Below are 14,817 nucleotides of genomic sequence, written 5' to 3'. Positions count from 1 at the left end.
TCACAATGCAATTTCTAGCCCAGGGTAATGTCATGCCGGGACAGGTTTCACCTCTGTGGAGGTTTATGGGTGAAATGATGGACATGTTGAAAATACAACTTTATTTTCCCCATAACACCGCTGTCAGTGATAAAGTGAAGGGTGGGCCAGATTTAGAACCTGTCATCCTTGATACGCTTGTCTGTAAAAGATAACCTTTTTTTTGTTTTACCACAGTATGAACTATACCCTATAAGTAGAGAGAGAAAAACAAACAACAACAGAATGGGTGAGGGAGTAGGGAGAACGAGCGAGAACGATACATAGAGGGAGAGAGAGAGAAAACAAGAACAAATGGCGTCATAGAATTGGCACAATGAGGAATTACTGCCTGCCTTTCTTAATCAAGAGCTCTTATATTTGGTTGAGTAATTTTGTTTGGGAGAAAACAAAAGCATAATTAACAGTTCCCTTTTGAATGCCAAAAAAAAACATAATTGAATGAATTAGTTGAACGGGGGCCGAGAGGAACATTTTGTTTAAGAGGATGTGGGTCGCTGTTTTGTACGGATTTATTAACTGTGGTTGTATTGAACTTCTGGAAACTGTAAGCAGTTTGTCAAATTAGAGTGAATGCTATTGCTGTTAGAAGCTGTCCAAAAAAATTACCACACAACACTGGTACAACTTTGTCTCTCAAATACAGAGCAAATCGTACTATAATCCATGAGCGAAATAGAAGAACACAGTTATTCCTCTACAAAATAATCCTAACACCCTGTTATGATACACTGCCATGTCACCTTCCAGGTCACAGACAGTATGGACGCAGTAGGAAAGGCGTTGGTGATCTCTAGTGTAAGTGTGGCATGGTCTAGCATTAGAACAGCCGTGCCTTTTTTACCTACTAAAAGAGCTAGTTGGCCGCTTGTAAATTAGCCTGCTTCCTACACAGAAAAATAGCAAAATTGCTTTATAGCTTATCCTGATGTGATTTTGAAAATGTAAGGATACTGGGTGGTAGAACGCACATAGGAAAAGTCATGAAAGGAGGGTCATGAAATTTGATCGAGTGCAAAGATATACTTTTTTTTTACTCACATGGCTGATTAAGTGCTAGGCACTTTGTGGAAAGACATTGTAGGAATGCTGCCAGGCCTTGCGTAACGGTCAGTTGCTATATCACACCAGTCATCCTTAGATCACCCTTCCCTTCCTGGCAGGCTGTTTTCACCTGCAGACTTGAACCCTCATCTGTATCTCGAGAGATCGGTTAGACCATTTTTCATCGAATCGTCTTACTGAAACTCTTTTCATTCTTACTGTCTTTCCTTCCTACTGCCTTTTTGTGTACATTGCATGCCAGCACGTGTAGGCCACTATTGTCCCAAATCCATTAAGCCACAGGCCTTAATTAGAACCAGTTCAATTAATGGCCAATCAGCAAGGCATGCCATGGACTCATGTCATTTTTCGAGTCAACTCCGTATTACAAACTGCAGCGAGGGGAACAGGCTGTGGGTGAGGCTGCTTGGTTATTTGGGAGGAAAAAAACTAGCACTTACTACAATCACACTAGGGGAAATGTGACACATGCTAATGCTTTGGTCCTCATGTCGGGATCCGATGTAATTATCCGACTTTTCTTTTGAAAGACGTGAATACATTTCCGCGTTGTTGAAAATCAATGACACATCGCTAGTCAACTAACACAGCTTGTTTTGTGATCCTGCTAACAATGTAAAGTAGTATTATAGTTAACTAGGTAGCAGTGGGGAGGATTACTCACCGAATCCATTTCGTTGCAGTATCTCGGTTTGACTAGCGAGTTTGTGTTGTGTTGTTTCTCAACAACGTTGAAACGTAGTTCCGTGTTTCAAAAGAAAAGTCGGAACATTTTGATTGGTTGCCGACATGCGGACCAAATGATCAGACTGTGTCACAAATGTATTTACCCCTTTCTTTTTTTGCTGGCTGAAAACATTAGCAGGAGAGGACTGCAAAGAATAAGATGACATTCTAAGTGTGATAGGGTGTACAAAAAAACGCTACGGGGAGCTAGTAATATAAGACGTATCGGTGTCATACTTGAAGAGATCCCCCCCCAACATTCCAGCATTCCTTCAATCTCCCATCTTGAAGCAGTGAGAGATTCCCTTACGACAATGTGTCTTGGCATGCCTCTTTCTTCAGCTCCACGCCACAGTAACTGACCTGTGACAGCCTCTTTAAGGAGATTGTATCCGCTCAAAAAACGTCCAACAAGTATGTCTTATTATGGCCTGCAGGGACGTTTCCCTGGAGAATAACCTCAACCGCTGGGGGAAAAGTCTAGTTTTGCCCAGGAAAGAAAAAGGTCAGACTGAATCCAATCCCTGTGAGGCAGGCGCAGGATTAAAGCCGTAACGTAACCAGAAAGGTTTATGTTTTTATGACCTCACTTTGGGAAATACTTATTTTTCCTGGAAGCACTAAGCAACCTTACTTTTGTCAAACAATAACTCAGGGACAGTCAGGGAGGGAGAACGATGTGCCTTTCACAGCGAAAAGTTATTTAAAACGATAAAACTCACACCACGTGAAAACGCTCGATCGTAGTTTTAACTACCAGATTTAAATGATGTTAACAATTAACCATTATCGTTAGCCTCGTAGCATAATTGCCTATGTCATGCTTCACTTGTGGTCAGCCGTTTTATGTATGTAGTGTCAAAAAATGCCTATGTCAAAGAGATGACTTGGGCAGATAGTGATTTTGGAATGTAACAAGCATTCTGATAGGCAATATTGCATAGTGAATCAGCAGTGTTAGTAGAGTAGAGTTAGGCAGATATCTCAATTTGGCCAAAATATGACTTGCTATGAGGCTAACGATATGGGAGAACTTCAAGTGTTGTCAGTATCAACAGGAAGCAGCCAGTAACATGGCTTGCTGCTAGCAGACTTGTCAGGCATTGGTTAAACTGCCCTCTCACCTTGCTGTGCTAATGAAACCATCCCTATAGAGTTAACCACATTATCTCTCTTACAATCTGTAAACAGGACCCTTCCCTCCAGCCGCCATGACACAAACTGGGCTAAGTTGGTCGGATAAACAGTAACTAATCACATCTCGAATGTTAGCCTGGTCTGCCGAGACTCAATTAGCCTGATTTAATTAGTGTGTCCTCCCGAGGAGAATCTTACTTATGTTTGTCAGTTGTAATTACACCACTCTGCAAGGGGGTGTCGCGGTAGTATGTTTTTTGGAGTGTGCTTTGGTGTTAGGAGAAGAGAGGAGGGGGGGGGGGGGGTTGGTGGCAGCTAAGACACATTAGAGGGGGCTGGCATAAAAGTTGATGCCACGCCAAGCAAGTGACTTTTAATTTACTGATATGGCAGATATGTATGGTTTTAGGGGGATGCACATAGAAGACATAAGAGTGATCGATAGAGATCATCTGCTAATGGCCAAAGCTTAAGTCCAATGACCTCATCTCTTTAGCAAAAAATATGCTCACTGAAGTACTATTCGAGCCAATTTCTTTTTTTTTTTCTTCAATACTTGGCACCGTATCCCTCTAGTGCCTGATGGTCTGGCTGTGGTTAATGTGTGCAAATTGTCATTGGGAGTCCTTTTATATCAAACACCACCACTCAGCTTTTCTTTAGAAGGTGACTTCAGCATTTCTCTCTTCCATCTCATTTAGTGTGTAGATCCATTTTTGAATATACAGTATGCACTGCTGCAGTAGGTTATATCATAAAAAATAAAAAAACCCTGCCCTTGTCTTAAACTGTCCTTGAGATTTCAGTTTTCACTACGGTACTGTTCGGAAAAAAACACACTAAGGCCTTTTTACTCTCTGAATAGGTTGACAAAAAAAACACATAAAGATAGAAGCACATTAAGACACACACACACACACACACACACACACACACACACACACACACACTAAATAAAACGTGTCCCATTTACAATACCATCAAAGGAAACAGCCATGAGTTCCTATAGCAGTAATGAATTTGCCTTCACTGGTCATTTTGTGCAACCGCAGGTTGAAAACCATGTCCTTACTATTAGCAGATCTGCAAACATAGCATGTGGTAAATGCTAGCTGCTCTGCCTCGTGATTAATTAATGATATCCTTTTAATGCGTTGTCAATAAACCGGTTTCTTAAAAAGCGTACAACACACATAATGTCTGCTGAACAAATGAAATCGTGATTAATCCGTTTTTTATTCGGCCCCCTTGGTCTCCTGTAGGAAATGCTGATGTAAGTTCCACTGATTTGAGTTGTTTATCACACCAGAAGTGTTGGGAACGTTGTTTAATTTCCTCCTTCGTGAATTATCACGTTGGTAATTCATTTTGTGAGATTAATACATGTACAGTAGTGGTAGAGGAGGCTGAGAAGGCGAAAAGGGCAGTTTTTACAGCACCTTGGCTGAGAGTTATGCCCCATCAGTGACTGCGGATACCTCTCAGCTGATGTCATGACTTCTTGGCTGACTCTGGAGAAGCATGAGTGCACAAAAGGACAATAAATTACATTCTGGGGGTAAGCCGGGAATGTGTTCAAAAGGCCAGAAACCTTCGTACGAGACCAATGGTTTCAAACCATACCTCCGAAAGCTGAATCAGCTTTCCCATATGATTCAGATGGGACCCAGAGACATCTTAAAGGGCAACGATAGGCTTCCTTAATATTCATGAACCAGCCTCACTGAAGAAATGCTCTTTTACGGCCGCTTCTAGACCCCTCTATGACACTGTTCTCTGCGATATTATACTGTCATGAACAATAACACACGGTCAATACGGTTCTTATTCTCTCGTTTGTTTGATATGAAAAAGTTACTTTGACACGGGTCACTGAACATTAAACGAAGAACGTACTGTTGTGTGTGTGTGTTTGAAAATGTAGTAAAGAGTCCGGCGCCCCCCCCCCCCCCTCTTTCTACATGATTGGTTGATAGAGCAGAATGATAAACAGTATTGCAAAGCCCAGCGTCAGAGCAATTCTGATTGCTCAGAGGAGAGGACAGCTAAATGATGATATGTAGAGCATACCTTTTCAACCAAACAATACATTGTACTTTCCTGACGTTGATTTTCTAAGGCTGCATGGATTTCACATCAACCCATTGTATTCAACATGCATCCATACTCCATACAAAGCATGCTGGTGACTATTGTGTTCGAGGAGGTTCATTTGACTTGCTTTCGAACAGACTCATTTTCAGTTCGACCTTGGAATTAATGTAAAAATCTCGGGAGGGAGTTACCTCGCACAATTAACTCCTCTCCTTCTCTCCCTCCATTCAAATGAATACCTCTGCGAGTCCATTCTCTTTCATTAGGCTATTTATTTAATGGTACTTTACCATGAAGGTGCTTTTTATGAAAGAAAATGTCGATCTCGATCTCTATAACCAAGATCCATTCATTACCTCATTTTCTTTTCTTACTCGAAGTTTTGTTCTATATAGTTTGTGCAGTGGCCATAACTAGTCTTATTAATGTCACATATGATGTATTAATCTACAATCAGGCATTTCCTCTCTCCAGGTTTTCTCCCAGCATGCTCATGACTTGTGCGAGGAGGCATAGTTTCCTAATAATTGTAGCCGATGTATTATACAGTTAAATAATAATGATATACCAGTATGTCAGGTTCTCTAAACGTTATTGCATTGTGTAATACACGTTTGTAACTATTTTCGATAACTTTGGGCTATCAGTATTAGTCCTACATTTGATGAGGATTATCAATAACATTGTTAATGCTGGCTCAGGTCATTTTTAATAACTACATGCATTTTAGTCAACAAAAAGATAAGTACTGTTAATTAATCAAAGTGTCCATAGCAAACAACAACCACTGGATTCCTAGGTTGTGAAGAAGGTTGTGGCATGAGTAATCGAGTACAGTTTGTCATGTCGCTAGCTTTGAGAAAAAGGACGTTAATATCGGAGTTGTGCCTGTCAACTGTTCATGAATATGCATATCTCGCCATGTTGCTTACTCCTGCTAATGAACACAATCAATATTCATTAGCCTACCCTTCCGTGTTGGCGGACAACGATTCCCATTGAAAATGAGCCGACACGTGTATCTTTGACTCATTAACGGTCTTTGACTCATCTGAACCTGTAAGTGACTTAACACTAGAACAGCCGTGCCTTTGTTACCTACTAAAAGAGCCGCCTCAAGAGCCCCTCTTTACAATGCTCAAGCTGCTATTTACACACAACGACCACTAGTTGGCCGTTCATGGCTGTGTTCAAGGGATAATTCACTATTGTACAACTGGGTTGGCTGGGTTGATGGTGCCTTACCTTGAAAGTAGTCTATTGGCCACGATAAACTGTAATCCATGGTTGTTTAAATAGCCACTACTAACGTCAGCTAACTTTAGCCACCGCTAACAAACAAACCAATGGGAGTGATGGGAGCAGCAACAACAATGAAAAAGTCAAATCACCTCAAACATGTTGAATATATTTTCTGTACACATATCACTCCCGTTTTTTTTTGTTAACAATGGGAGTGATATGTGTACAGAAAATATATTCAACATGTTTGAGGTGATTTGACTTTTTCGTTGTTGTTGCTGCTCCCATCACTCCCATTGGTTTGTTTGTTAGTTTTGAAACATGAATTACAGTTTCTCCTGGCCCATAGACTACTTTCAAGGTAAAGAACCATCTAACGGTACAGTATACAATAGTGATCTATCCCTTTAAGGAATAGTATGGGCTGATTTGTGTAAATTGTATTTTCTGAAAAAAAAACATAATGAAGCTGTTCTTAAAAAGGCTAACACTGTGTTTCGTGCATGCAGTTAAATAGGGATTGCTTTTTTGCATCACCATGGACTTATCTGGTGCTGAGCCAGCTGGGAGATAGGGCCGGAGAAACGTTGCTGTTCTCAATGTCATACAGAGCTATGAATGCAAGGCCTGACCATCCATGAGATCAACATCCTAGCTTTGAACCTGTTTCCGAACAGTGGAGTAAAACAAGATTATATGTTGGTTTCTGTCGGGTTTAAACAGTTAAACTAAGCTCATGATGCATTTACGTAAGAAATATATTCTTCAGTCATGAAAAGCTGTATATTATATTATTCATGTAAAAAGTAAAAGCAAATTGTGTGCCAATCCCAGATTGCTCCTTTAAATAAATACATGTGTAGTTAGACAATTTCAAAACATAATGCACTACATCTGTCAATAACCTATATGTTACTTCAGGTGGGGACGTCACGCCAGATTAAGTCCGCCTGGCCAAATAGTGTCCATCTGATGGAATCAATGTCTTTTTAACGCCGTTGCTATGCAACTATCTAATCTTCTTGCACTTGAATATCATTAAGGTTGATGCAGGCTCACTAGTTATACAGCTATAGCTTTTATGTTGGCATGGCCATTTTATATTAAAACACCTGCTAGCATGCTAAGTTCACACGTACTTCGCTCCGCTAATGCTACGGAGTTGGCTAGTTAACCCACATCACATCAGCCAAAGTAGTGATGAATATAATTCCATAACCGGATACTACTTTGTTGCCAATCATCAGCTAGCTAGCTTACATACTTATCAAATGTAGCTTTTATGTTTATATTTACATCAGGCGGACACTGAGTTTAGACAAAGGTATTGAACTTCAAAATGTGGAAGAGGTCTGCTCTCCCACCAGATACCCAAAAGGCATCATTGGAAGACAGCCGAGTGTTGTTGTGGCTGCACAGAGGCAATGGTCTCAGCTGTTCCCAGCCCGATGTGTTTCAATGAACATTTAACGATGAGAGTGATTCAAATAGGTGGCATTAGCGAGCGATAGAAGATGCTAATTAGCCATACTGCATGCAAAGAGCAACGTTTAAGGCGTCTTCAAAGTCATTTATGTTGAACCCAATAGTTTTTATTGCGAATGTTGAGTGTTAGCAGTTAGCTAAACCAGCTGTGTTCAGTCCATGGAATGTTCCACTCAGCAGTCTCTAGAAGGATCCGCTCTTGCTTTTGAAAGGGAGTTAACTTCATGATAAGAGCCTCGAGGGCCAGATGAGCTGGTTGACAGTGTAGTAGGCCTTTGATTGTCTTTGCTTTCTTAAAGGTGTCAGTATGTAACATTCAAGCTTTCTAAAAAGTTTCCTAATGGTTGTAAATTACTATATCCTTATTAAATATTTAATTTAGGAATGCTGTTTTTTTCCTTTTTTTGAATCATGTCACATGCAGAAACACACTTATTGAATGTCCAACACTGCAATTTCATTTCCGGGGGTTAATATTATTTTTATTAGGGAGGATGTTGTTGGAACTTAATTCTGCCAGGGTGGCCAGAGGCGGCCTATTTCGGACAAACGTACTCCTTTAAAAGACCACTTTCAAGTCATCTTGTCACACCTCTCTTGGAGCAGTGAGAAACGCCCTCCCTCCTTTCTGTTAAGCCCCTCTACACACAGTATTTACATACAGTATTCCTCCGATTCCTTGGTCAGGACACCATAAGAACTTCCTAGGGAGTTCGGGACGAATCACGACAGTGACCTCCGGAACAATATCACTATGGTGAAGTTGTTATGTGTGAATCTGCCATGCATCTTGAGATGGAATCGTTTTCTCTTTGTGTAATGTGAAAGTCTATGTGACCATGGGACATACTGTATATTGTGTAGTGTGTATGCAGCTTTAGCAGCCTGGGCTAACAGGAATAGAGCATACATCACCAATCCAACTGCACACCGACAAGTATTATACACTTGGCACACACACTGTGACAATGCAAAACCGACCATACTGTACTCAAACATACTATCAGATGGGCGCAAATACACATATGCATTATTTCTCACAGATAATGTATACATGCACTTTCAGCCTGCATATTGGGCACAGTCATAGTCACACACACACTTCCACACGTCAGAATACAATGTATTATATTGAATTGATTGAATGTGATATACATTTGAAAAATGAATGTAGTTACAATGATTCGATTGCAATACATCAATGGACGATATGACTTAAATATTTGAGAGGTTGGGTATGGGTTGGGTATCCTTGGGTTGATCCATGATCAGAGTACCTTTGACAGCCATTTTCCAATATTTGACTTGATTTATTGTCAACTGTCTATTCACCAGTCCAATATATAGCCTCTCTCTCTCTCTCTCTCTCTCTCTCTCTCTCTCTCTCTCTCTCTCACACACACATTCTCACTCTCTGTCTACTTTTTTACCTTTGGTGTTCTCCTGTCCCACTGTACTGTATGTACTGTATGGGTGTCACACACACAATGAAAAATGCAATGTTCTTGTTTCCCCCCCATGATTTTCAGAGGACCAGTTGCCCCCTGGTTTCCCCACCATAGACATGGGCCCCCAGTTGAAAGTGGTGGAGCGAACTCGTACCGCCACCATGCTCTGTGCCGCCAGCGGCAACCCTGACCCAGACATCTCCTGGTTCAAGGACTTCCTGCCCGTCAACACCACAAACAACAACGGACGCATCAAGCAGCTCAGATCAGGTAGGGTGTCATGGCCGCCACTTGAAATAAATCGGGATCTTCTTCTTCTTTTTTATTTTTTACTCCCTTCCCCCATTCCCTCCTTTCCTGTTCTCCTGTTCTACTCCTCCTCTTCTTCTTCTTCTCCTTCTTCTTCTTCTTCTTCTCGTTTTTGGCTTTTGATTTTGTAGGTAATGGCATTGTTTCTACTTTGTCCTCTCCTCTACTACTGTGTGTATCCTGATGTGTGTCGTCCGTCCCCCCCTGTCTTCCGGTGTTGTCATGGCCTGTCTCCGGTTTTGTCTCCTGTGTGTATTTGCCGCTTCAGTCTCTTGACGTCCTCATTGCTCACTGCTGTGACTGTACTTCTGATAAGTTCCTTTTTTGGTTTTTACTTGATTCCTTTCTACTGCCACCTTGGCAGTTGTTTGACGGATCCATTCTTCTTCTTTTGATTTGATTTATTTGATTTGGTATCTCTTGTTTTTTCTAAAACGATTAATTATTACACATTTGGGCTTCATTCAGAACTTGCAAAGGAGCACCTGCAGTTTTTTAACGATCCGGGAAGAAAGAGAGAGAAATTCTACCTGAAAGAGAAAATAATGAAATTGCCAAACAGAGTGAATGGTTCTAATTATTCACTACTCTCCGTCCTTTTGTTGGGATTTAAATGGAAAAAGGAAAAAGGATTACTTGAATTTACCCTTCAAACTAACAAGTTGCACTGAATAAAATAACAACTAGCCATCATCTCTAAGTCCAGGCAAGTTTTTCCGCTGGAATCTTTTCCAACCCTAATGAAGCCACAGTAGTGTGTGAGTACTGCGTACAGCTTTCCCAGACCCTTTGGTTTCCCAGACCTCTCTGGATCTACTGTCCCTGCTTTTCCGCGTAGACTCCAGCTTCTGCTTCTCTTTGCCTGTGGTGTATCCCCTAATACTCCTTCTCCCCTAAATATAACAAGTTTCATTTGATATCATATATATCTATATATATTTACATACATATACTGTATATATATACCATTAGATTTTCTGAATCAATCAGAGATGCTTAGACTTAAATCTTAGTTTGGCCAGCCATGTTTGCTATAGCCGATAACAAGCTGTTGAATTCCGCACTACTGCTACTACGATTAAATTATCCTATGTTTGACCACCTGTCTTCTCAGATTTCACAGCTGTCTTTTGTTAATTCGTCTTGTTAACCTTCCTTTTTTGCCTTGTTGTCGACATAAACTGTGTAAATTAACCCTCTTTTTTTTAATGTGAGTGAGTGACTCTCCTGTGAAGTACGTAGAGTTGATAAAGCTTTAACAAAACTCTGTAATTAAACTTAAGGAGTATAATAATATTTTATGCTGTCTTTCTTCTCTCCGTATTTAAATCTCCAGAATCCTTTGGTAAGTGCTTAGTTCTGAAGCACACTTCACCCCCACTAATTTTCATGTTCCAACTATTATTAAAATGCATGGCATGCATTTTACTAACAGTTAGTGTAGTCACAGAGATAACGCCAGTGGCACACACACGTCCACACACTTCTCCTCCACCCCACTCCCTACACCCCCACACAGTTCTTATCCTACTGTACCAGTCAGAGAAGCACCTTTTTCCCAGAGCACACAAGTGTCACTGAGCTGTAGCCCGAGTAGATGCCATACCTCACTTGAACAATAGAACGTCCTTACCTTACCCTCACGTGTATGGTACCCACTCAATCACTCACTCACTCAACCTCTGAATATCACTGAAAGGGAGGGAGGAGCCCAGCTGGGTTACCCTACCTGGGGTAGTTCAGGTCAAGTTGAAGGGTTTCAGGGTCTCTTAAACAAGTCTTCCCTCTCATATCCAAACTCCTTAAAGTCTTTCCCTTCAGTAGATGGTCTTCAGAAGCCATGCCTTCTCAGAATGGCAACCTCCCCTGTGGTACACTACTGTACAAGTTCTTCTTTGACCTATGACCTATGATACCTTCCTATGATGAAACCTGTCTTTTAACCAATAAGAGTACAGCAAACTCTCTCTCTCTCTCTCTCTCTCTCTCTCTCTCTCTCTGTCCTTTCCTCTAGTACCTTTATTTACGTACTCTGTTAAATCTAATTTGATTCTTCTTCCAAAGCCCCCAGCCTCTACCTTCTCGTACTAATGCTTCTTCTTTCTAATCTTATTTGCATTCATATTATCCACCCAGGTGGTACACCAATAAGAGGTAAGAGTGCTGAACTGACGTTCACAGAATGAACAAAAAAAAATCATTCTTGCTGTCTTCCCATCCATCCCATCTGTCCGCCCCCATTTTTGTCCCGATTTTGAATCCCATTTCGTTCATATACATTTTCCTTCTTATTTGTCCTGTTCTGTTATATCCATTTGATCACCATTTTTGTTTGTCTATGCTTTATTTCCTCCTTTGACTTTAAGTTTGAAGAGCCTTTTTAAACTCAGTTGTGATATGCTTGCTGTGGCTCAAATAAGCATATCCAATGACAACCTTTTTTTTCGAACTATTTTTTTCGTTCATTTTTTGTTTTCTTTTTGGCCATAGCCGACTCCATGTGTCCCTCTTTTTGTCCAACTAAAACAACCAAACATTTTTCCCCCTTAGCTGTTCTTGTTCAGCACTAAAAAAAAATATGCACAGATGCTGTGGAATCACGCAGGCATGCTGAAGACACAACATTGCCTTTCCTCTGCGTTTTTCCTCCCAAAGAAATTCTTTCTCTAAATCTTTGCAAACTATTTTTTTTTCATTTCTTCTATTTGCTTTACCTCTCCTGTACCCTTCTCTAAAAAAGCCCAAACAACTACTTTTTTGATAAAGTTTCTACGGTGCTTTTTTTTCTCTTTCACACCTATTTTTCTTACTTTTCTTGGGTTTGAAGGCTACTACTTTACTTTTTGACTTTTTCCATTCTTCAGGGTTTGAGAGAAAGGCAATCAGTTGAGTCTGGCGAGGACCATTTTTGCCTTGTTGACATGGGCGTTGGAGAGAGTTGGTTGATGCATAAGCCGTTTTTCCCTGGGTCAGGACACCACACTGCTGATCCCATTGGTGGATTTTTATGGGTGTCTTTTGAAGCTTCCCCAAGCTAAAGCAGTGATTGGTTGATTCTTGTCGGCTCAGTGGGCCAACATTTTGAATTTTGTCTTCTAATACAATTGCATTTTATTTTTCAGCTAAGGGTTGTCAAAAGGTTGTAAGTTGTGTCCCGACATACGTTTCTTGCTCTTTGGAAAGATCTGCATGTCAAACGTTTTAAAAACAGAGGTTGATATATTGGTTTCACTTAATATACGACTATGATACATTTTTCCGCATATCTGAGCAGCATTTTTTATAAATTTTTGCAAGCGCTGCCTTTTTCCAAACTGACTTTGAATTGGATGATGTCCCAAAATCATCTTATTTATACTTGATCTGTGATTGAATATGCTAAAATTCATACCCAAAATTTATTTTTTAATTGTCCTCCCTTGTTATGCTGCTTTTGTATACTGTAAACCTCTTTTGTTTGATCCATGCTTCCTTGAAGCAGTATCACTCATCCCCATAATGACCAGTCAAGTGAAATGTTGTATATTGCAGGGCTTGCCCCTATCCCTCAAAGTAGAGTTATAGTAGGACATATTTTTTAACATCGGCCTTAAGGTTGAGGGCCTTTTTAGAGCCTGCAATACATATTCAGGCTTGTTTTTTCTCCCTGAAGTCATCGATGAGGTAAACGTAAAGTGGACATCAGAAGTCAGAATTTGTCATTGCTGTTGAATGTTACGTTATTCCCCTATGACTTTTGTAGGCCTGACGGTACAAACGGGACTATTATTTGAATTGATTTATAGATCTATAAATACATAATATATTTGGCAATATATGTCTGTATAAAGTAGCCATGGCCTTTGTGATAGAAATTAGAGAGAGATATTATTCACATGTGATATACAGTATATGGCTGCAATAATCATAGGGGGGTACACTGTCAACTTCGGAATGCCTGTCTCTGCAACAAAAACGTTATTAGCAATTGTAGAAACTGCTCTGTGGAAGAGATGACACCGACAGATAGATCCCCGCTGAAGGTTTTAGAAGGATCTGTGCTATTAGTGATATTTCACTCCCGTTGGTAGATTTCCACTAGAGTTAACGGGAGCTGGTTTTAACGCCTACGCATACTATTCCTAATATCGTCTGAACTTATAACTACGGAGCTCAAGACGACAAACAGAGAGCGAGACTAGGAGAGGAGAGGGGGGCCTTCGATGAGATGTCGGGGCCCATGTGAAATCTTAACAAGAAGGTTCTTTGTTGTTTTTTGGAACTCGATTCAGAAATAACCGACTTTTAACCGACTGCCTCCGCCACCTACCTTCTATCCCCCCCCCCCAGGGGCCCTTCAGATCGAGCAGAGTGAAGAGTCGGACCAGGGGAAGTACGAATGCGTGGCCACCAACAACGACGGAACCCGTTACTCCGCCCCCGCCAATCTATACGTCAGAGGTAGGAACCAACAATCGACGACAAGGGTACTCTCGCTTTGGTAACACATAATATGATCCAGATGTTTCCCCCCCAAAAGTAGTATGTTATTGGTATATGGTATATTATTCAAATGGTACAACAGTGAGACAGGGTTATAAACATGGATTAAAGGATGAGAGGGACTGATCCAGTCCAGGGCTCCTCCTCATCCCCCATGAGGTTCTTGTAAGTATGGATTGTGTTTTATATTTATGACCTTACCTGCATTGATTTGAACCTGTGTGTTTCTGTTTTGTGTTTTGTGTCGTTTCTGTTGATTCTCCTAAGTCTAACTCCGGTCACTTGATTGCTTGGTGTGTTTACCTACTAATTGCCTTTTACTCCCGAATGTGTCGTGGGGGGGGAACCAGGTGGTCAACCCCCACCAATCCCCTCTGTTTTTATAGAAGTGAGCAGATCCTCTGTTTCTGTTGAGCTCTTTTTTTTCTTCTCCCTCTTTTGAGCAGCATTGGAAAGATTCTTTAAACTCTTTCTGTCAAAAAGGTTTTAGTTGATATGAAGTGATATGCTTAGATTGGATAATAATTGTATGGTAATATATTTTTTAAAATATGTACTTTTTCAACTAATACATTTTAGCCACTCGTTGAAATGAGCTATTCTATTCAACAAGTCATTTATGAGGAGCGGTTGATAGCACCCATACACAGATGGAGCTGCAACATCATGATCATTTGGTCCGCATGTCGGCAACCAATCAGAATGTTCAGACTTTTCTTTTGAAACACGGAACTACGTTTCAACGTTGTTGAGAAGCACAACACAAACTCGCTAGTCAAGCCAAAATAAT

At 40.7% G+C, this 14,817-nt stretch overlaps 1 protein-coding gene across 3 annotated transcripts in view; it reads left to right on the top strand.

Moving 5' to 3' along the window:
- The window catches only part of LOC308172690 (receptor-type tyrosine-protein phosphatase delta), a gene marked incomplete at both ends in the record, with an annotated part of 140,934 nt that overhangs the window by 58,812 nt on the left and 67,305 nt on the right, over positions 1 to 14,817 (top strand). For 2 of the 3 annotated variants that reach the window (XM_080547624.1, XM_080547623.1), the window contains 3 exons: positions 9,318 to 9,506; positions 11,682 to 11,699; positions 13,875 to 13,985. In XM_080547624.1, coding sequence (XP_080403750.1) covers positions 9,318 to 9,506; positions 11,682 to 11,699; positions 13,875 to 13,985 — 318 coding nt within the window. The remainder of the gene's footprint in view (positions 1 to 9,317; positions 9,507 to 11,681; positions 11,700 to 13,874; positions 13,986 to 14,817) is intronic. The other variant, XM_080547622.1, reaches the window with a different exon arrangement.

The sequence above is a fragment of the Nansenia antarctica genome, assembly GCF_963989245.1.
Source record: "Nansenia antarctica genome assembly, chromosome: 17".
Lineage (NCBI taxonomy): Eukaryota > Metazoa > Chordata > Actinopteri > Argentiniformes > Microstomatidae > Nansenia > Nansenia antarctica.
Note: the sequence above shows the minus strand (reverse complement) of the source record. Positions and strands in the feature narration are given on the sequence as shown.